The following is a 22,803-nucleotide window of genomic DNA, read 5'->3' as shown; positions in this document are numbered from 1 at the left end:
TCTCCTCACCACTCGGCCATCCTGGATGACAGCTCCCTCCTCCGTCCCCCCATCCTGACGCCTGCAGCGCTCCATTTCTCCACAGATCCCCGCTGCCTCTAACAGGCGGGGGAGAGCAGCGGGGATCCGAGGAGAAGCTGCAGGCTGTGCTGCCCCTCTACTCCCTGCAGCCCCAAGGCCGAGCTGTGTTGGCCGCCTGGCGCCCCTGTTGTCATAGCGCCCTGTGCTAGCATGCCCCAAAGGCCGGCCCCGGCTAAGCCCAAGGCGAGTGCCTTACTCGCCTCACCCTTCCCACGGCCCTGGCTCTGTGTCATAAGAAGGGGGCAGAGGGCTTTTACTGAGGTGCAACTCTGGTGTGTCAGGCATTCCCTGGAGCTACTAAAGGCAGAACCAAACATAATACAGAATTGTAGCAGGACAAAGTCAGGCAGGATGGAGGTCAGGGTAGGTGTTAGTTAAGTGTGGTCAAGAAACAAGTGGCATGCAAAAGCAGAATCCAAGGGATGTTCAAGTCAGCTCAAGTGCTGAGTGCTCCAGGCTGAAGTGATGAGGAATGTCCAGCAGATGGCACAGGTGAACAAGTAGCACCAGTAACTCTAAACTTTCCTTGCACTAATGAGATGTGCAATTTGCAATGTGCAGCCATGGGTAGATTGTTACGGGGACAGTAGCAATGGTGCTGAATATCTACCATCTGCTTGGCTGTGAATATTTTGGGTTGAGGGGGGCTCACATTTTTAGCAATCTTTTTAACTGTCTTTATTGCTTGATAAATAATACTGGCTGTATTTATTATTTTCATTTTAGATGAAGAACCAGATATTTCAGGATGGGTTAAGGTGGAAGAGAGTTAGAAAATATGTCAGAATGTATTGCCCTCCCTGTCCCTGTAAGGGAGATCCCCCCCCCCCAATATCCAGTGGTACACGAAGTGAGGCAAAACCTCCCTAAGAGGGACACAGACAGCAAGCAAGTAAAAAAACAGAGATTCTTATCCTCTCCCTAAAACTAAAATAATTGAATTAAACTGTTAATGACAGCCTCTGCTTCCACTTATAGGGTGCCAGGGTCCCCCGGAGCCACCGGATGAGCACCCTCCTGCCCCACATTGCAGCCTGACGTGCCCACACTCTGTACGTCCACATGCTTAGGCAGCTCCGAACAGTGTGAATGGCTGAATCACAAGCTTCTCCTACACTGATTGACTGCCAGCTAAACTCCTAAGCTGGTCACATATGCGCCATAGAGCAAAGGCATTATGGGACTTGTAGTTCCATGGCAGTCATGTGACCTTTACAGTGATTGGCCGCCTTACCTGGAAGTTCCGGGAAGCAAAGTAAGTGGCGGGGAACAGATGTTTTGAAAACACACTGCAGTATACACCGATCAGCCATAACATTATGACCACCTCCCTTTATATTAAGTAGGTCCCCCTTTTGCCACCAAAAAGGCCATGACCCATCGAGGCATGGACTCCACTAGACCTCTGAATGTATGCTGTGGTATATGGCACCAAGCCATCAGTAGCAGACCCTATAAGTCCTGTAAGTTGTTGGAGCCTCCATGGATTGGACTTGTTTTTCCCGCACATCCCACAGATGCGCGATTGAAGAGAGATCTGGAGAATTTGGAGGCCAAATCAACACCTTGAACTCCTGACCACTGCAGACCGGTAACATTCCACAAGAGCTGCAGTTTTGGAGTTGCTCTGACCCAGTCGTCTAGCCATCACAATTTGGCCCTTTGGTCATTTATTGTGCTTCTATCAACTTCAGGGACAACTCCAGGGACAAAATCTTCACTTGCTGCCTAATGTATCCCACCTAATTCCAGGTGCCATTATGACCATATAATCAATGTTCTTCACATCACCTCTCATAATGTTATGGCTGATCGGTGTATGTTTGCAACATGTACCAAAGTATTTTAAAGAGAAAAAAAAGGGGGGGTTAAATACTACTTTGTTTTAATAAAAAGAAAAATATCACTTAAGAATCATTGTAGAGCTATTCACTTACCATTATATTACAGAGCACTAGAAAAAGTGCGATCTCCTTCACAAGTCTGCGACTAATACTGAGTCTTCCGACACTTTGCAGATAAGCCAAGGACACTCTGCGTATTTCTAACAAAGACATTCTACGAGAAGCTTCCTCTGTGCTTTCTTCTTGTGTTGTTGAGTGGCTAGGACCATGATGCTCTTTTCTCATGCCCTCAATTATAAAGATGTTTTGAGATATATGTTGCAAGATCATGAGTGCTGAGTATGCAAGTTTTAAGCTATTCAGCAGATTCCATATACTTCTAGCCACTAGGGCAACTATGGAATAATAAGAGATACAGAACTGTCCAAGAGAAGCTGCCAGTAGCAGTATTATATCTAGACTGCGAGTGTAGTTTTTAGGTTTTTGACAGGCACACATTGCAAAGTCAGGGCTGGTTTCAACAATAATTTGTTTCTTAGTTGTCCTATAATGGTGGTTGGGGTCAATATGGTCTGCTCTGTCTTCTTTTACCAATTCCTCTATTGGAATGCATTCACTGAAATTTCCGCTTTCTTTCTCACATTTCTCACAACTTTCTTCCTGATTTCCTTTGTGTTCCTCAAATTCTTCCTGATCCGTCCATTCATATTCTACCTTTTGCTCTCTGTGCTTCCCTGCATCCACTCCCCTTTGTTCGTCATCCTTGCTCTTCTCCACGTGCCTGTGTCTGCACAGGTTTTTATTTTGTTGTTTGGTTGCTCTATCTGAGTCATTTTTGTTTTCATCATGCTCACTTTGTTCTTCTGACTGTCCCCTCATCTGTTTTTCCTTAAAGGATTGTGCGATTATCCCAGCAATGCAGGAGATCAGCATGATGGGCAGCAGAGTTACACTGTAGACATAATATAGAATAAATGACATGGGGGCAGCATCTCCTAAAGCTGCCTGCACCTGATACTGCAAGAAGATGCAAAAACCCACCATCAATGCAGCCCCACCTAAAACTGGGCCATAAAGAACTCCCTGAAGGCGAAGCCTTGGGTGTGAGGAGGCAGAGGAAGAAACGTCTTTTCTACCAACATTCCGCCACATTATGTAGAGCATTGATGTGCAGACAAGGCTGTACTCCAAATTGAATGGAAACAGCGTCACATATCCTCTTTGAAAGGACCAACATATTGATTGTTCTAGGCATAAACAGGCACTTGTCTCATCTACAAGAGAAGATGAGACTAGGTTAGCTTTTGTACAAAACAGAAAACAGGAAAACCAATGCCACCCATGCATTTAAGTCTAACGCCAGCCATTTTTAAAAAAATGTTGGATAGGGTGCAGAGTTAAAATTGCTGTCAGTGTTTTAGTTTTTGTTTGTGGCACTATTGAGGACCGTTATTCCAACTTAAATGGGGCTATACCCCCACTGCAGGGGGTAACTGCTCATTGCCGTCTAGGGACGAAAATAACAAAGATATACTCAGCTGAACCTCGGAGCCAGTTGGCTGTTCGACCAGTCCCTGAAGCCTCGCTTCTCCTTTGCTCCAGCTGTCTAAAGTCCTGTGAGTAATCACATCCAATACAGTGTAGGAGGAGCAGAGATGGTGGAGGATCAGCAGTGAGGGTCAGGTGAATATAAATGTGTCATTTACGTCCCTAGATGAAAAGGAGACTTAACCCTCGTAGTGCGGGGGTAGCCCCACTTCAAAGATTGAGAAAATATTTCTGCCTGGAGTTCTTCTTTAAATAATTCATGAACAAAGTGAGTTAAAGCATTTTGGTGATTCAGACACTCTCATCAGGATTACAACACAATTAAAAAGAATATATAAGTTCATATGAAATAATAAAATCCTTATTATGAACTATTAATGTAAAACAAATCTATTTAAAAGAAAAATGAATGTTGTAATATCGCCACGTAAAAAGTCATCTTCATACTGTTAAAACACAAAATGATGTTACTGAAGGTTACCTTTTATGTGGATTTATTACAAAATCAAAAGAGAACTAAAGCCAAACTTTTTTTGGCTTTACTTCTCTTTTGGGTCACAGAAGTATATTTACTAATGTACTCCTATGACCCAAAGACAGAGGGTTATATGCTGACAGCACGGAGTTGCACTGCACCTGGCTGCCTGATTGAAAGCTGGCTCTGCCTCTCTAGAGTCAGATGTGCCCGCCCCTTCCCCTGTCTGTCCCTCCAATGAGCGTTGGATGAACAAAGAGAGGAGGGGGGAATCTCTGCCATAAGCAATGCTTGTGCAGTTACCACAGTAATGACTCTCGGCATAGAGAAGACCGTGAGCTTAGTGATCAACGGTCACATGATCGCCCAGCTCTTGATTTTGGAGCCAGCATGTGACAGCTGCAGTGTCACACTCTGGCAATAAGTATTGGAAACAATATATTTTACTCTCCCAATACTTCTCTTTAATTAAAAAAAAATAGATATTTCTTTCCTTTTTAAAATAGTTTTTTCAGTATGAATTTATATGGTGAATTGTATTATTTTGTATTAACTTATAAACTTTTATATTCTTTTTACATGTCATAGCCCTCATGAAGGGGAAGTGTCTGAACCCCTAACATTATTTGGCCCTCTTTCTTCATTATTCAATAACAAAAAACATTCTGGACTCTATGACCATTGGTGTGGATCCTTTTTTGCATGTTTGGACTTTTCACGGGACTCTCCATTTGTTGAGGATGCTCTGGTACAGGTGAACAACCTCACCGATGCAATTCAGCTTGATCAATGAAACGATCATTTGTAACACTGGGTGTGAACAATCTGAGATCTAGCTCCTCTCATGCATGTATCCAAAAAGGAAGGCATGGACAGCAGTAAAATATTGTCTGAAGGTTTAATCCTTGCCACCAAGAAAAATGTGTTTTTGTCTGTGTTCCCATTAGAGACATCACTCCTTTTCCCATCACTTCCTATCTTGGCAGGAAGCAAGGGAATATCACCCTAAAAAGGACACAGATGGCAATAAAAATCTTTAACCCTTGCCATCTCTGTCCAAAATTTAATGGAAGGTTTTAGCTGGAGTTTGGGTTTAAATATTTGAAGCTACAAATGTTAAATTCTCATGTATCCCTGGTTTTCAAAGCTAACATAAAAACATAGAAGGGTGATGGCAGAAAAAGACCACTTGGTCCATCGAGTCTGCTTTTGTTTGTAAATTATTTTATTTTTTACCAATTTGTCCACCTACAAGTTGGTATTTGTTAATGTCACTTTGCTTTTTAAAGCTTCACTTGCCTGAAGTGCTGTTTGGTTGTAAACTTTCAATTTCTCTGTGCACTGAATCATTTATAACAGCCATAAGCCAAAGCAGGAAGTTGGTGGCCAATGACAGCATAATGCCACATCTGAAAACATAAAACGGAAATGAGTGCTGAGATAGAACAGTAGGATGCCAGCAGGATATTAAAAGTGTATGTACAGCCATAACTTTTTTCCTGACGTCTCCATGTCTTCATGTCCCTAACGGTTAACCCCCATACCTCTCCTTCAACCAGGCCTATCTGGAGGCCACTGCCTCAATCAGGCATTCTAAACCTCTGTTCATCATCCCGCAAGGGAAGAATAAAGGGAAGGAAGCATCTTCCAGAACACTTGCTGCATGGATCATTAAAGTAATTCACCAGACCTATAGAGCTAAATCTCTGCAGGTGCCAGAAGAGGTGACTGCTCACTCCATGTGCAGTATCTTATCTTCCTGGGCAGCTCCAGACATATATCCGCTGGAGAGACCATCTGCAAAGTGGCTTTCTGGTCCTCTGTACACTTTCATTTCTCTTCATCATGTAGATTTCTTTTGTTTTACCACAGTGGAGTTTAGCCAAGAGGTTCTTACAGTCAACTCCTCAAATTATATCATTTATGCCATCAAGATGTCTGGAAAATGGTTCCATGGCATCTCGCAACACCCAGCTTAAAAACTGAGGAGTATCTAGTTATAGAACTCTGTCTCTGGGAGGGCTGTTTAGTTTATTGGTATGTGATCTTAATTGAAGGAGAGGTATAGGGGTTAACCCACTAGTGTGTTGCCATAGAGACAAGTCCGGAAAGGAAAATTACAGTGTGTTTTTGGACATGAATTTTCAATTTTTTAGTTTTAGATAGAGTAAGGAAGGGTGAAATCTATGCAAACTAGGCAGCTGCCTAGGGCGCAGCCTTGACCATTCACCCTCCAAGGCGCCCCCCGTCTATTTCAAATTGCAAAAGCCAATAGCAGGCTGGCTATTGCAACTGCCCACTGAGCAGAGGAGCATAACTGAGAGACAACTTTCTCTCTCAGGTTCGCTCCTCTGCCCAGTGGGTGGGGTTTCAATAACTGGTCTGCTATTGGCTATTTCAAAATTAAATTACATCCACCTGTTGCCTGCAGAAGCTAACCCGCAGCAGAATGGGGCTGCGCAAGGGGGGTGGGGGGGCATTGGAGGTCGTGCCGCGAGATGGGGTGCAAATAGCTGGTCTTGCCTAGGGTGCAAAATAGTCTAGCACCGGCCCTGCCTATTAGGATATTTGTTTGCAGTGTATGTATGCAACTTGAGAGATTTTCCTTAATTTCTTGTTCTGGAGAGAAAACAGGAAAAAAAGGAAACCTTTCCAAAGTGAACTGAATACCTATTTTAGCTGTCATAGGAACAGGTGCCCCCATTTGGAGGTTTTCTCTCATGGAGGTTAATCTCCCCAGCTGAGACACAGACAGCAAAAAAATACCACTTCCTACTCTTCAAAACAAACAAACATTGTCCTTTACATTCACGTTAATTAACATTTTCATTTTAGAAGAACTGTCTCCCCTGCCTTTATCATGAACAATCTATCAATTCACATGGTAAGTCTGTGATGTTACTGGTTCCAACTGACTTAATTGGCTGAATTCTTATGAAAAGCAAGCCTTTTTGATTTTATGTCAAGGTCATTACCTTTTTTTCTCTCTATTAAAAGATGCTTGAAATCCAGAATTACTTATGGGACATCAGACATAGAACACGAACATAAACTTAATGCAGAATCTTTTTGTTTGAGTTTTTTGAATTTTTTAACAGTTATGAAGACATTTCCCCCACACATATACAACAATTTTTCGGTTATACTACAGATTCTTCTTCTAATGCCCCACTTTTTATTGGGTGTTGCCCTTACTGTATATTTAAATTAGAATATAAAATACAGATTTGTATGTGGCCGTTTTTTTTACATGTGTGGGCTGTCACAACTTCCTAATCTTAATTGGAATATCTTCATAATCTTTACATCCATAAACAATTCAAAGAACAAGTTGTTCTAATACCTAAAGCAGTAACTGAAAATTGTTTTCCAGCAATCTAGCAGATCGATTTTTATAGATAGTGAAACTCCAAGCTGTTTTTTTCCTAGTTGTGTAATGGATTTGAAAGAAACCTCTTAACTCATTATGTTATAAAAATTATGGGGTGACTAAAAAACACTCATCCCCATAATTTAAGCAGACTGTGACAAAAAAGCTGTGTTGTTGCCCAGGAAATGCATTGGCTGCTTTTTGCTTGATTAAATTGGAAACAATTAAAATACACTTTTGGACTCTTCACCTTTTGGTTTGGCTCCCTTTAGTTCTGAACATTATGTGACAACCATAGCTGCCACCATAGACACAATGGAGAAATTAGGGCAGACACAAAGGGATAATCAGGTGACAATAAAGGAAAAAAACTGACAAAAGCAAGCTAATGCAGCCACAACACTCAATGACTGGCAAGATGCAATGTATTAAAATTAGTTTTTATATTTAGATTCACTTTAAGGGGAACTCCCTTGGTATTCATCCTAGTGGCCATTGTTACCACAATAGAATGATTAATCTAAAAATGTTATAGTTGTCATTAGAACCCCAAAATAGAGGCTAAGGGGTTGATTTAGTAAATGAAAATACAGTAATACCTTGGTTTACGAGCATAATTCGTTCCGGAAGCATGCTTGTAATCCAAAGCGCTTGTGTATCAAAGCGAACTTCCCCATAGGAAATAATGGAAATTCAGATGATTCGTTCCACAACCCAAAAATATTCATATACAAATGATTACAATACTGTACTGTAATATAATACTGTACAAAATATAAAGACAAATAAACCAATTACCCATACCTTTGTGGTTGGTGTGAGGGGGACGAGAGAGAGAAGGATTATTGTGTAGGACGACTTTCACTATCACTAACGGAATCACTGCTATCTCTTGACTCAATGGAATCTTTTTCATTTCGTGAAACCTTAACAAGGAATCTATCCAATGTGACATTGTGTTGTCGTTAAACAGACTCATCGCTCACACAGCTACAGCCTTATTCGGGTGGCGCTTTTCTACAAAATTTTGCTCTTATTGCAAGACATTTGCTTGTATATCAAGGCAAAATTTTTCAGAAATGTTTGCTTGTCTTGCAAAACGCTCTCAAACCAAGTTACTTGTAAACCAAGGTATTACTGTAGGTTGTTCATTTGGCAAGGGAATTTGCACTTTGCAGGAGAAGTTTCTGTTTAGTGAATGAGGTGAAGTTCTGCTGACTTCCATCATCCAATCCAAATGTGCAATCAAAACTACTGTTTTTGTTAAATTTTCCATGAACATGATTTGGTATTCTTTGCAAAGTGAAATTTCACCATATTTACCAAGCTAAGGGAATCTTTGCCTGCAAAGTGCAATTTCCCTTGCAAAGTAAACCGCCTATTTGCCTTAAGTAAATCAATGCCTACATCTTCCATTTGGGATACCTGCTTCAGTGACAATTGTCTAAAAGGGAATTGCCGCACATTTCCTTTTACTTCCTGTTGTGTCTTTTGGATAGAAAGGATGAGTAAATCTCCCGGTGTAATTACTATAGCCATTTCCATGGTGGCCAATAGAAAATACATTGCTTATATTAACTGTCATGTATGGTAGTTGTTTGTGTAGAGTGAAAAGTACAATGCTTTGACCCAGAGGAAGGTTTCTTGTGTGCTGTGTAGTATTGGTAAAACTTCTAGCAGGTATATACTTACAAGTTTTCTTTACAGTTAGTTCAAAGGCCTGTGCTTGAAATGTACACCATCTGTGCCAGTTATAAATGGGTACCATTCACGAAAAAACCCCACTTTGGCTTTTGTTTTCCACAATAAATGGCACAGAAAATAGCTGGGTTTATCCATTAGTGTTAACAAGCCCTGCTATATTGATATTCACATTTCTCTCTTTACATACCCACCTGGTTACGTCATGATGTATCTGCACACAGTCCCGGCATGAAAGCCACAAAAAACATGTCTGCAAGGAAAGCATATCATGAGTTGCACACACACACTACTTTTAGCTTTTAACACTGAATGTTATTTATACCAGATTCACAAATGTTTGTTAACTGTTATCAAGTTATCTATATTTTATTTTACATTAAGGTACAAAAATATCTGTGCTAGAATACTCTATTTGCCATTCTGTACATTCCCTATTCTGCTCCGCCTTATTCTGAATACCATGCTTGTGCCTTAAATACTCCTCACTGTCTCATTCCATATCCCATGCTGTGCATTTCCTAGTGCGTGCCACATCATCCAATACACCTTGTTGTGCAAGTTATATTCCACACTGCCCCACTTTGTACGCAGTGCTGTACAGTCCTTATTCTGCACCAACCATACAGGCCTAGCAGCTCTAATTTGTATGTGTTTGTCGGAACTGCGTTGTCAGATGTTTGGACTGGGGCACAATTTCAGTGCTTGTCATAGGTGCTATTTACCATAGATACACCCCTGTATATTGCCAGCTCACTTCTCAGGCATGAACCTTTTATTGTTTTGCCCAGTAAAAAAAGAATTGGTATCTTCACTTTCCGTATACAGAAGTTATGAACTGCACTCTTTTGTGACTCTACCCATGCATGTATCCAGTGATGCCCCCCACAGTAGTAATATAATGATGTTGCTTGAGTTTGGTTACCATTTTCTACAAATACAGCATGTACACCTATGACAATCATAATACCTTCCGCTTGGTGATTTGACAAACGCACTGAGCTTCACATGCCACCTTTTTTTGTTCGGTATGTAGAAGTGAAGATGAACAGCTGCCAGGTTTTTATATAAGCTCTGTTGTCACCATGGGGAAAGATCTACTCTAATTTTCTTTTAAGACAGGAAATGATGGGAATTCTCTACAGTAATAAGACTGCTACAAAACACTTCTGATAGTCAACTAGGGAAAGGTTTGAACTTCAGATTAATATTATCTGTGTGTTCTTATACTAGTGACAACCACTCCCTTCATTTCTTGTCCTACTGTCACAAAAGCAGGAAGTAAAGCTGGCCATACACCAGTAGATCTTAGTTTAAAAAAATGTATTTAGGAACGTTTGTTCAAGTTTCTAATAGTTAATGGGACCAAAGTGATGGCCGTTCTTGACTGTAGTGAAAACCAAAGTCGAAGGAGCAGGATGGAGAATTTTTCTTGAACTAACGAAATTCTAACAGTGAATGTGGTTTTCATTCAGGAAACTCCATTCATTCTAAAATCAAATGAAATTTTGAACAATACTCATCAAGGCTTTGATGGCATTATGGAATGTTCTGATAAGATTTTTCACATGAAGGTTTATATGAAAATCTACCAGTTATGGCCAAGTTAAAAGAGAGCTATTGCCCAACTTTTTTGTTCATAGTTCTTTGTAGGATCGCAGGAGGACATTTACTATGACAGCACAGAGCCGGACTGTGGCAAGGAAAGATTCCGCCAATATTGTTGGGATCCACCCCACCACCTGATTATCAGCTTGCTCTGCCTCTCTAGAGGCAGAGCCAGCTGTGGTTGCCCCCTCCCACATCCATCCCTCCAATCAACACTGGAGGAGCGGAAAGGGGAGGGGGAATCCCTGCAGGGAGCGGTGATCGTCACCGCTCTTTGCAGGGAGAAGATCGGCAACTGATCAGCAGTATGTGATCGCTCAGTTCTCAATCTATAGAGCAGTTATGTGACAGCTTCAGTGTCACAGGTCTGCTCTAATTATGGGCATGAGTGTATTTCAGTCTCCCAATAATAAAACAAGACTAAATCTCTCAAGGTCACAAGCAGCGGTGAAAAACCCCCCAAAATAAGACAACAAAAGTATTTACAATTCTGAAGTCTATAAAAAAAAAAAGTTTTGGCTGGAGTTCAACTTTTGCAAATAGTTACAAATCTGTCTAGTTTACCCAGCATGAATTGACATTCTTATATTCAATTACCTGTGTGCTAATGAAGATGACTTCCATGACAGAGAAGACAATGTCCATTGGTAACTTACATGTTATTAGGGTTACATCATAGCCAATTTTGAAGACAGCTAGGAGAAGACTACAGAGCCCAAACAGAATGAGAGAGGCTGTAGAAGAGAATAGTTAATGCTTGATTTTAAGTTCAGTCACATTGCTAGTGCAAGCAGGTCTACCTATACAGTATTCTCTCATTTCATTTTATGTAAGTGAACTGGGTACTGCTTGTAATAAATTGGCCATGTAAAGGTTAAAGCACATGTAAACCATAAGTGAATGACATTTAGTTTGCTAAAGCACTGTGCATATTAAATAATAGCCTTTGTTTTAAGGTCACTATCCACAAGGAGTTTGCATGTTCTCCCTGCGCTTGTGTGGGTCTCCTTCAGGTACTTCGGTTTCCTCTCACACTCCAAAGACATGCTGGTAGATTCATTGGCAGCCGAGTGAACAACCGACCCCAAATGAAGTGAGCCGAACACTGTTCGGCTATTCACTTCAGGCTTGTACGCAGGGCCGGATTTATTCTCCTTGCCGCCCCAAGGCCAGGTTCCACAATACTGCATCCGGCTCGGCATTCCTGCTCGATACCTCTGTGGTATCGAGCAGAATAGAAAAAAAGTTTAAAAAGTAGAAAAAAAAGAATAGAAAACGATTAGGCGGAGCTAACAGTGACAGCTAGCTCCGCCCAACTATTTTCTATTGGCCAGGCGGTTCTGCTGCCGTCAAAATGAAAAAATAAAATAAAAACACAAACTCTCCCGGGAAAGTTTTACCCTGCTCGATTGAACCTTTCCCTGCTCTGTTGTCTTTTTTTTTTCTTCTGATATCGGAGTCGTTGGCTGCCATCAGAACAAAATAAATAAATAAATAGATTCACTAAATCAGTAGAGGGGACCTGATGGAGAGCTGCAGGTCCCCTCTGCTGATTGACAGCAGCAGTGGGTGGGTGCAATAGCTACTTTGCTATTTGCTATTGCAAATTGAAATAGCCAATAGGAATGTAGCTATGAATTCCTATGCTTATTATTTATTTTTTTGTCGAAAAAAAGGGGCCGAAGCTGGCCGAAGGATCACCCGAAGCTTCGGATAGATCCTTTGGCAGCTTAGTGAATAGACCCCTCCTGTCGTATTGTGGAACCTGGTCTTGGGGTGGGGCTAGTTTTAATTTTTCAATTCTTTATTTTTATCACTTTTTTTGTTTTTTTATTCAATTATTTCTTCTTATTTTATTTTAATTTTAATTTATTGAATTTTTTAATCAATTAACTCTATGTTCCGGGTGTCGGGTGATTCAAACCTGTGCCGCCCCTCTGCTCAGTGCCGCCCCGAAGCTGGGCCTCGGTGGCCTTGCCGGGAATCCAGCCCTGCCTTAGGTTGTAAGCTCCTTGAGGGCAGGGACTGATGTGAATGTGCACTGTGTAAAGCTCTGTGTAAATTGTTAGCGCTATATAAATACCTGTAATAAATAAATAAACAAACAGTATAGTTTTACTTTTTTTTCATCCTATCTTGCATTTCAGTGCTACTGATCTCCTGCAGCCACTCCCTGTCTACATGTACGTGCTCCAGCAGTTGCTGCATCTCATTTTCAGGGTGTTCCCTGATAAAGACAACATTGGACCATGCCTGCCCACAGGGCTGCCATCAGGGGGGTACGGCCGATACTCATGTAAGGGGCCCAGGCAGCCTGGGGGGCCCGCCCGGGACCCTTACACGAGTATCGTCCGACAGTGAAAAGCGAGGAGGCGGCCAGGCCCCCGCAGCGCCGGAGAAGGCCTGCCTTTAGCAGTGCAGGGCCCCAGCCTGTCTCGAAGCTGCTGGATCACAGCTGCTCGTCTGATGTGGGACCGGACGGAAGTGACATTACTTCCAGTCCGGCAGCAGAGGAGGCCAGGTGTACAGGAACCAGGAGCAGGTAAGAGGAGCTGGGAGGGAGGGAGAGAGGGGGATGAAGCCCTGACCAGCCCACCTGAGACCCCTGCAGAGCCCACCATAGAGAGGAAGCATCACAAATGGTATATTGCGCTGTATAATGTACCATCAAATCCCGGCAATACATTATACACTGTATGTATAATGTATTGCTAGGATGTGTTGTATTCCTCTATAGCTGGTGGTATTCTGCATTGTGCTGTATAATGTATTATTGCTGGGATTTGTAGTGCTCTATAGTTGGTGGTATTCTGCATTGATTGCTGTATAATTTTACCCTTTCCATTTCCCTTTGTTGTTACACCCCTTTTTTTTTAACTTTTACCGCTCCAAGCTTGACTGTTGTGACTGGCTCAGTGTTCTCTGTACAGCACTGCGATATATTCCAGAGCTATATACATGTATAATAATAGTGTGTGACTGTGGGGGGACATTAGAGTGTAAGCTCCTCTGTACAGAGACTGGTGTAACTGGCTCAGTGTTCTCTGTACAGCACTGTGGAATATGTCAGAGCTATATAAATTTATTATTATTATACAGGATTTATATAGCGACGACAGTTTGAGCAGCGCTTTACAATGTAAGGAAGACATTACAATTACAATACCATTCAAGACAAGATGGTAAGGAGGGCCCTGCCCGTGAGGGCTTACAATCTAAAAGGTTGGCACGGCTGCTTGTAGCTTCCTTTGGGAGAGTGTGTGACAGGGGGACAATGAAGGAGAAAAACTGGCAGCCAGCCAGGGACAGAGCGTTGTCACCCCATAACAGGAAGTGCCTGCACATGGACCTTATAGCAGGATCACCAGGTATGATTTTTATTAAATTGGCAGGTTAAAACATATTTAAAATTACTTTTCAGATTAGTTTAACTTTAAAAAAGAAAACGTATCCAACCAACACATCTAAAGACTGGTTAGCTGCAATATATTATATTTATGTTCTTGTTTTGATATGCTTTAACATGTTAAGATTTATATGAGATTTTACTGATTCGGTTTACATATACTTTAACTTTGGAGATAAACTTTGCTAGAGCAGCGTTTCTCAACCTTTTTTTGATCATGGCACCCTATAAAAGTATGCAAAATCTTGAGGCACCCGAGTCCAAAACATAAAAAACATAAATGTAAAAAAAACGTGTTGCCCCACCAAAACCCATAGCAGACCCTTATTACAGATAGAGGTCTGGCATGGATTTTCAGCAAGGATACCATGCAGAAACACACATAAAGATGAGGTTCTCCCATCACATAAAAGTCCCCACTTCAAATCAGAAACGCCTTTGCAACAGAGCCCCTCCCCCTTCACATCAGGAGACCTCTTAACATCAGAAGCCCTCCCTTTACATCAGGACCCCGCCTTTTCACATCAGAAGCCCCCTTCACATAGCCCCTTTTGATCAGAAGCCACAACTGTAGCAGCATGAAAGAGGGTAAGAGGCAAAGCAGGCTTGGACAGAGGAGAACTTTTTGAATGGATCCCACTCTTCCTGGATTAGTGTCAGTGGTTTACATGGTGCTGGTTAAAATTTCTAGGCACCCCTCAGGAAGCCAGAAGGCACACTAGGGTGCCACAGCACACTGGTTGAAAAGAGAATAAATTAATGAATAAAGAATATGGCATACCTAGAGTATTTGAGACCCAACATTATTTCAGTAATAATAATGACATTATACAAATTTTAATAATGGCCAAAAAAGAAACTCTGACGGAAGAGTGTGAAAATTGCAGTGTTCCCTCACATTGATGGCCAGTGAAGTCCCCATGTAGTGCCAGTTACATTGGTGGTCAGTGAAGGAGTGTCTTCTTAGATAAGTGGTTGGTGGAGAAGAACCCCTTTACACTGGTGCTTTTGGGGAAGAATGGCCCCCTAACAGATAGCCCAAAAGATCATTTGTGTTAGTACTTACTTTACTGGTAGGCAGATATTCCTTGTCGCTCAAGGGACCCCTAGAAACCTATGGAAGAGCCATAAAGTTCAACGGAACTCTGGCTGAGAAAGGCTGCTTTAGAGATCAAAGCTCTGTAAGGAACTTTATCAAGGAAACAACAGACGTACAAAAGAAAAACATTTTGAGCTATGGTGAGTGGGGCAGGCAGGTCTCTTACCTTGCCCAGCTATTAACTAGAGATTGATTTAAATGAGAAGGAGGTGATATACTATATGATTACTGACCTCTTAGCCAAAATGCTCCAGCATGGTGATCCTGAATTACAACAGAAAATGGTTTCTTGCGTGTCCTCAGCAGATAGAAGAGTATCCATCCTGAGCTGCAGAGCATCAACGCTGACAAGAAGATATGGGAGTTCTGCGGAGGCATGGAACTGAGAATCGCACTGCTTATAAGGGCAGCACCCAGAAAGATCACATTCATTGCCACGAGTCCAGAGAAAAGTCGGCCAGATCCTCTTGCCCTCTTATGGTGAATCGGGGTAGAAGGGCAGTGCCGGTGAAGCCAAGAATGCTCATATCCTAAACCCACACGGTCTTGGGCAACAGTCTGGCTGAGATCTGTAGCAACCATATCTAGATGAGATTAAATGTAAATAAATGTATTAAATCATTACACAACACATTAAAGGCAGATCATTCTGAGTTCTTGAGCAAGGGCTGAATGCTGACAAATCTTATTCCAAAGGAGCACTTACGAGTTCACTATCTGTACAAGTGCAAGCAGGTCCCCCAAACAGGAAGTAGGGGCCATCCCCTGTATAGCATAACAGTGATGACATCAGTGGGTCTAAAATAAGTTATGTAATGAAAATGTTTTATTTAACCCTTTCGCTGCCAAGCCCTCCGGAACATTCAAATCAGCTGGCCACGCCATTTTTGCAATTTTTTCCCATTGATTTGATTTTCAACGGCTGGGTTGCTAGCGTTTGTAAAAGACCCCCCAAACCATATATTTTCTGAAAGCGTAGGCCCGGTAAAATAAAAAGATGGTGATACTCAATTTGTAGGCCCTGTGATAATTGCGCACATGTTTCTCAAATTAATATTAAACCGATAAAAATACACAATTCAATTGTTAAAACACACCAAAATCAGTATCCGTGCACAAAAAAATTATTTTCTGACTACATCTAAAAGATAAAACTGTATTGAGTTAATAAATAACAAATATTAGCAAATTTGTAATTGCACCATTTTGCGAAAATGTAAAAAAAGGAAGGTATGCAAAACTGTAAATAAGCGACTTATGTAATAAATTGTTTTGGTGTTTGTGTTGATACAGGTGTATATTTAATTGCAACACAAGGTATCACAACGCATGGCAATGCATCACAAAGCTTTGCCATGCACTGCCACAGTTAATTTAATGTTTTTTTAAAGAAAAAAAATAATGCACTGCGATGCGTTCTAACAACGCACTGCAGCGCATGTGCATGGTGTGTACCACAATATGTGTATGTTATGCGGGGGAAGGGAGGGGTTGGGCTTTTTTTCATTAGTTTTTTTTACACATTTTTTATTTATTTTTTAATAATTTTATTTTGTTTTACATTTTTTATTTATTTTAATTTTGTTTTACATTTTGTATTTATTTTAATTCAGAAATTCATGAATTAACAGCCTGTTCATTCCTAACTGGGGACACTTAGTACTATGGGTGTTATTCACAAAGCTGCTGAAGGATCTAGCCATAGCTTCGGCTGATCCTTCGGCTAGCTTCGGCCCCATGACCCCTTCAGTTCAGTGGAACCGAAGGGCTGCTGTATGGGCTATTAACTTGAGCCCGTACAGCTCCCGAAGTTGGCCGAGCGGCTCAGTTGAGCCGAAGGCATATGCTTCGGCTCGACTGAGCCTAGGTGAAAGCCGAAGCTGGAACGGCCGGCCGACAACCTGCTACTGACAGCTTGGCGGAGCCAGCCGTCATCTCACGGTTGGCTCTGGCCACTTGCATGCAGAGACAGATCAGCGTCCCCTGGTTACCAGGGGACACTGAGAACCTGGCGGTGCTGCCATGATATCACTGCGGCTCCGCAGAGTTCTCAGTGTGTAATGACAGTTCAGCATCTCCTGGTTACCTAGTAACCAGGGGAACGCTGGACTGTCATTACACACTGAGAACCCGGTGGTGCTGCCATGATATCATGGCGGCTCTGCCGGGTTCTCAGTGTGTAATGACAGTTCAACATCTCCTGGTTACCTAGTAACCAGAGAACGCTGGACTGTCATTACACACTGAGAACCTGGCGGTGCTGCCATGATATCACTGTGGCTCCGCAGAGTTCTCAGTGTGTAATGACAGTTCAGCATCTCCTGGTTACCTAGTAAACAGGGGACGCTGGACTGTCATTACACACTGAGAACCTGGCGGTGCTGCCATGATATCACTGTGGCTCCGCAGAGTTCTCAGTGTGTAATGACAGTTCAGCATCTCCTGGTTACCTAGTAAACAGGGGACGCTGGACTGTCATTACACACTGAGAACTCGGCGGAGCCGCCGTGATATCATTGTAATGACAGCTGGTCCCGTCCAATATAAAACAGTTGGGCAGAGCTAACTGTCAATGCTAGCTCCGCCCAATCATTTTCTCCTTTTTTGTCTACTTTTTCTATTCTGCTCGGTACCACAGAGGTACTGAGCAGAATAGCTGAGCCGAATGCCGCTCTGAGACCGAGAAATTACAGCGTAAAATCGGAAGTGACAAAATCGTCATAGCTTTTGGTTTCAGTGATTGGAGGGGAGTTCAGTTACTGAAAGTGTGCTGATCTCCTTCTGATCCAGCATCAAACTCCCACGCAAGCCACATGGTGGAGAGCAGAGCCCAGGATAGCTGGTAACAGTGGTGGAGGAAGGGGAGGGGGAACATTAAAGCTGTATACAAGCATTGGGTTGACAGCCAAGCATCGGATGAAAAAAAATGTTTTCCTTGATCCTCCCCTGCTCACCAAGAGTGGCAAGAATGTTTTGTTTTTTTCATCTAATTAAGTGCAGCTTGCTAAAACTAGGTGTGTCTGTACTTAGTACACGCAATGAGATGATGCACATTGCTGATCGAAAAAAAGTCTTCACTTCATTGAAATGACATACTAACAAGCTGAATGCCAATAGAGGGAAATGGAAGATATGAACAGGCTAAAAATATGTGGAACATTGTATGCAGGGAAAACAAGTACTGTAGTAAATAATATTTTAAAAGCTGAACTCCAGGCAAACAACTACAAAACGCATTTGACATGCTGTATATGTGTGGGAGTGGTGTCACCTGCCAAAGAATATACATTTCTGTTTATCCAGCCCGGAGATTTACAGAGCCTTGCCAGGCAGTAGCTAGGTCACCTCTCCACTCCCAACCTGTGATTTTACCGTGAAAGAGCAGCAGTACACTCAAGTCATCACTCTGCTCTCACCTCTTGTCAGCACGTTCACACGTGCATGCAATGCACATGTTTGGCCCTACAGCTGCCCCTTCCTCTTCCAGTTGTACTGCAGGAATCTCTATCCTTTAATATGGATGAGATAATGACCAGTGTCAAGGTGACAGGTTTGTCATAGCAAATGAAATAGCCAGTGGCCTGATGAGTGACCAAGACAAAGCAAGCTCTTCTAACCTCAATATGTCTAAAATTAACTGCAGCTTAGTTCTTGTCAGATAGGCTAGACAGGTGTTAAAACTTTTGAAAAGGCTGACATAATGTGACACAATGAGCAATGTTAAGATGCCCATAGGCATTAGATGACAGTTTCATGATCCAGTTTCCAAAGGAACAAAACAATTAGGCATGGTATTCCCTGCCAGATCATTATTCCCTTTCTCTTTCCCTTTCTCTCTCCCTTTCTCCCTTAGGTCTGTGTGTCCACTCCCTGTCTCCTTCATTGCTATGTGTATGAACTGACCCAGGAGACACTTTGAGGTGGATTGTACTTTCATGCTCAAATGCACTTTAATGACAATACTAGATTTACAGCCTGATCAAAATGAAGCTGGTGATTATTCATGTCTTTAATAATGAAGACAAGATTATGTATCACTTAGTGGCTGCCTTGCCAATGCAAAGCAAGCAATTTTAGCTTTAGTATGACTAACATATTGAATAAGGGGTAATTAGAGTTTGGGCACAGTAAAGGTGGTTGAGCCTTAAAATAGATGGCATAATGGACTGTGATTCAGTGTCTCTATAATCTGAACCAAGTAGATGCTTCAGGCATTTGGCATAGCTAAGGTTGTGGTCCAGTTTCTATTAAACAAAGACAAAGCTAGTGCATTGTGCTGACATAACCTTCAGGACAGAGAGACGTGTATTCATATAAAACTAGCTCCCATCACATTTCCCTTACCCTTCGACTTTTCCTAATTTCGACTTTTCCTAATTTCCCCCAATCCTGGACCTCTGCTATCTAACATTCACCTCCACACCTGGCAGCCCGCTTCCTCGGGCAGCAAATTAAATCCACACACTCTATTTTCTTTTCCCTATGCTTCCAAACACCAGTGACCTCTTATCATGTGTCCTGAGAATGCCCGCTCGGTCTGTAACAAGCTTACCTCTGTCCAGGGTCTTTTTTTTAATGTATTCTTTATTTAAAGATTTTATGGTATCCATGGCCTTTTTATCTCCAACTCATTAAACCTACTTGCCATAACTGAAACCTGGCTTTAAGAATCTGACTCTGCCTTTCCTGCTGCCACCGGTGGCCACAACTCACTTGCCCAGACCAAGGGGGCAAGAATAAATCCTTTTATTCTTACAAAACACTTTTTAAGTTCTTCCATCACCTGTTTCTCTGCTCTTCTCCAGTTTTGAGTTTCTCTGAAGATTGCTGATTTATGAACTGACCACCTGGACAGTTATTCCACTTTCTTTCCTCTGAAATACCCACTATCATTCTTGGAGACTTTAATATCCCTGTTAATGCTAATGCCTCAGCTACCTCTTAGCTTCTCAAACTAAACTTATCTTTTGACCTAACAGAAAGGATACCTCTTCAACCCCCTTTTCATCTCTTTGAGCACAACCTTATTGGGTTCACGCAGGGCCGGCCTTAGGCCTTTAGGCGCCCTGTGCGAGAAAGCTTTACAGCGCCCCTCATTCACCACACCCCTCAGTGGCCACACCCTTTATTGGCCACACCCCCAGTAACCACACCCATTTATCACCCATATTTTTGGTAAAATATAAAAAGACGGGGTCACGTCGGGTAACTAGACCCCAAACATGTAATTGCGCGCACGCGCAAAATCGCAACAAATGACCATGCCCAAAATTGACCATAGGTGACGCTTTAAAAGCTTTTACCGCTCATCAGTTTAGTGTTATCAGTGATTGATAGCCCTACAATTATTGCTCTCATTCCGACGTTCGCGGCGATATGTAACATGTGCGGCGTAATGGGCGAAATCGTCGTTTTCACACGTATGCGCACCCGACGCCTGTTTGCATGCGTGTATGTATGGGGGGGACTTTAAAAAAAATGTAATTCTTTTTTATTTGTAACTTTACATTTTTGGGGGGGAAACTTTATTGCTATCACATAGGGGGGTTAGAAAACCCCCTTATGTGATAGCAAAATATGTGACAGGTCCTCTTTATGGAGACATCAGGGGTCTCCAAGACCCCTAATGTCACCTAGGACCCCCCTGAAGAAGCTGATGAAGCACAGATCTGCTTCATCAGCTTCTCTCCAGCATCTGAAGCTGGAGAGTGACACAAGAATGCGGAAGTGATGTAATATACACCACTTCCGCATTCTGACAGCGGAGAGGGGACCGGAGGGAGCTCGTGTACCGAGCTCCCTCTGATCCCCTGTGACAGAGGCCATATGCTGGTCCCGGGCTCGCACTGGGCACAGCAGAGCCCGGGACCAGCTTGACAGCGGGAGGGGGGGAGCCGGGGAGGGCGCAATTCACGGGACCTCATACAAGCGATCCGCCGGCTCTATAGCCGGCGGATCGCTTGTATGTTAACAGGCATCGCTGCCTGTTTTCAAATAACGGGCATTTCCCGCTCGCGAGCGCCCAGCGGTGCGCGCGAGGGGGCGTGGCTGAGCGGACGTCTAAAGACGCCCGCTCAGATCTAGAGAGCTCCTGGCCGGCCGTTTTTTTACAACGGCCCGGGAGGTAGTTAAAATCATTTTTAATTTTTTTTTTATTTTTTTATTTATTTTTTACTGTTGGAGGGGCGTTGGGAAATATTAGGGGTCCAAACAGACCCCTGACATTTCCCTTTTAAAATAGAAAAGAAATTGAGGACACCAAATCCTCAATTTCTTTTTTAGCAGCCTCAGCACTCAATGAATGGGAAGCACTCAGTACAGAGGCTCCTCCCATTCATACTCACTATCAATAGTTTCTGAATGGGGAGGAGCCTCTGTACTGAGTGCTTCTCCCCATTGGTGAAATCTTGAATGAACAGGCTGCGATGTAAATCACAGCCTGTTCATTCATAACTGGGGACACATAGCACTATGTGTCCCCAGTTATTTACAAACACTGGAGTGATCAGACGATCGCTCCAGTGTTTGTCCTTCTCACACAGAGGACCGGTAAATATCACTGATATTTACCGATCCCCCGCTCTGCCACGCACAGAGCCGCTGTCATCCTGAAACTGACAGGATGACAGCGGCTCCGATCTCCTCCCCGCTCGGCCATCCTGACAGCTGCGGGCGCGGCTTCTCTCCCCCTCACCGCTCCGCCATCCTGACAGCAGGCAGCGCTCCCTCCTGCGCCCCCCCCCTGAAGGGGGGGCGGACGAGGGAGCGCTGTCATATCGGATTGCCAGCGCCCAGCGGTGAGGGGGAGAGAAGACGCCCCCAGGACGAGCTGTGTCGGCCGCACGGCGCCCTTGTTGCCATGGCGCCCTGTGCGGCCGCACTGCTAAGGCCGGCCCTGGTTTCACGCTCACCCTGTCGTCAATCCACTCTCATCCAGTCCTCATCAACTCTACCCTACATTTAACTTTTGATACTCTAATTTCAAAGGAGGTTGCCAAACCTTTCTCTGACACCCGCCTTACCCTTCTGCTCTATTCTGTGCTCTCTTTCTCATATCTTCAATCTTTCCCTATCTAATGACATGTTATCTTTCCCACTAAAAACATGAACTGGTCTCCCCCATACTTAAAAGGCCCTCACTGGACTTCACCAGTCTGAACAACCTAAGACCCCTTTCCTTGCTCCCATTTTCCTCCAAACTCCTAGAAAGCCCAGCTTACAACCGTCTGAGCTGCTACCTCACTGATAACTTTCGTCTTGATCCCTTATAGTTTGGCTCTCTCGCATAACATTGCACAGAAACTGCCTTCATAAAACTTATTAATAACTTACTAACTGATTCGTTTTTACTTACTAAAAATAATGGCCACTAAGCAGTATTCTTACTATTCTGCAGGCTTTGACACAGTTGAAAACCCACTCCCCCATTAGAAGACTCCACTCCCTTAGTCTCCAAGATGCTGCTTTTTTCTTGGTTCTCCTCCTACCTATGTAAGGGCTCCATTACTGTCACCTACAATTCTACTACCGCCTCTCCCTCTTTTCATAGGGGTCCCCCAAGGCTCTGTCCTTGGACCCCTTTTATTCTCTGTCTACAGCTAACCTGTTTGTCAGTAAAAGGACTGTATAATAAGTGACTCTAATTCATTGTCTATATCCCTAGATCCTACT

At 42.9% G+C, this 22,803-nt stretch overlaps 1 protein-coding gene across 1 annotated transcript in view; it reads right to left on the bottom strand.

Annotated features, from left to right (window-relative positions):
* The window catches only part of LOC108796925 (otopetrin-3-like), a 39,077-nt gene that overhangs the window by 4,592 nt on the left and 11,682 nt on the right, over positions 1–22,803 (bottom strand). Inside the window, exons 2-6 of the mRNA XM_018568485.1 lie at positions 15,366–15,716; positions 11,225–11,361; positions 9,214–9,272; positions 5,248–5,357; positions 2,019–3,226 (exon numbers count right to left, since the gene is read on the bottom strand). Coding sequence (XP_018423987.1) covers positions 2,019–3,226; positions 5,248–5,357; positions 9,214–9,272; positions 11,225–11,361; positions 15,366–15,714 — 1,863 coding nt within the window. The 5' untranslated portion in view covers positions 15,715–15,716. The remainder of the gene's footprint in view (positions 1–2,018; positions 3,227–5,247; positions 5,358–9,213; positions 9,273–11,224; positions 11,362–15,365; positions 15,717–22,803) is intronic.

This window comes from Nanorana parkeri, unplaced genomic scaffold (genome assembly GCF_000935625.1).
Source record: "Nanorana parkeri isolate BGI_ZX_2015 unplaced genomic scaffold, ASM93562v1 scaffold32, whole genome shotgun sequence".
NCBI lineage: Eukaryota > Metazoa > Chordata > Amphibia > Anura > Dicroglossidae > Nanorana > Nanorana parkeri.
The sequence above is the reverse complement of the archived record's forward strand: the minus strand, read 5'-3'. Positions and strand labels throughout refer to the sequence as shown.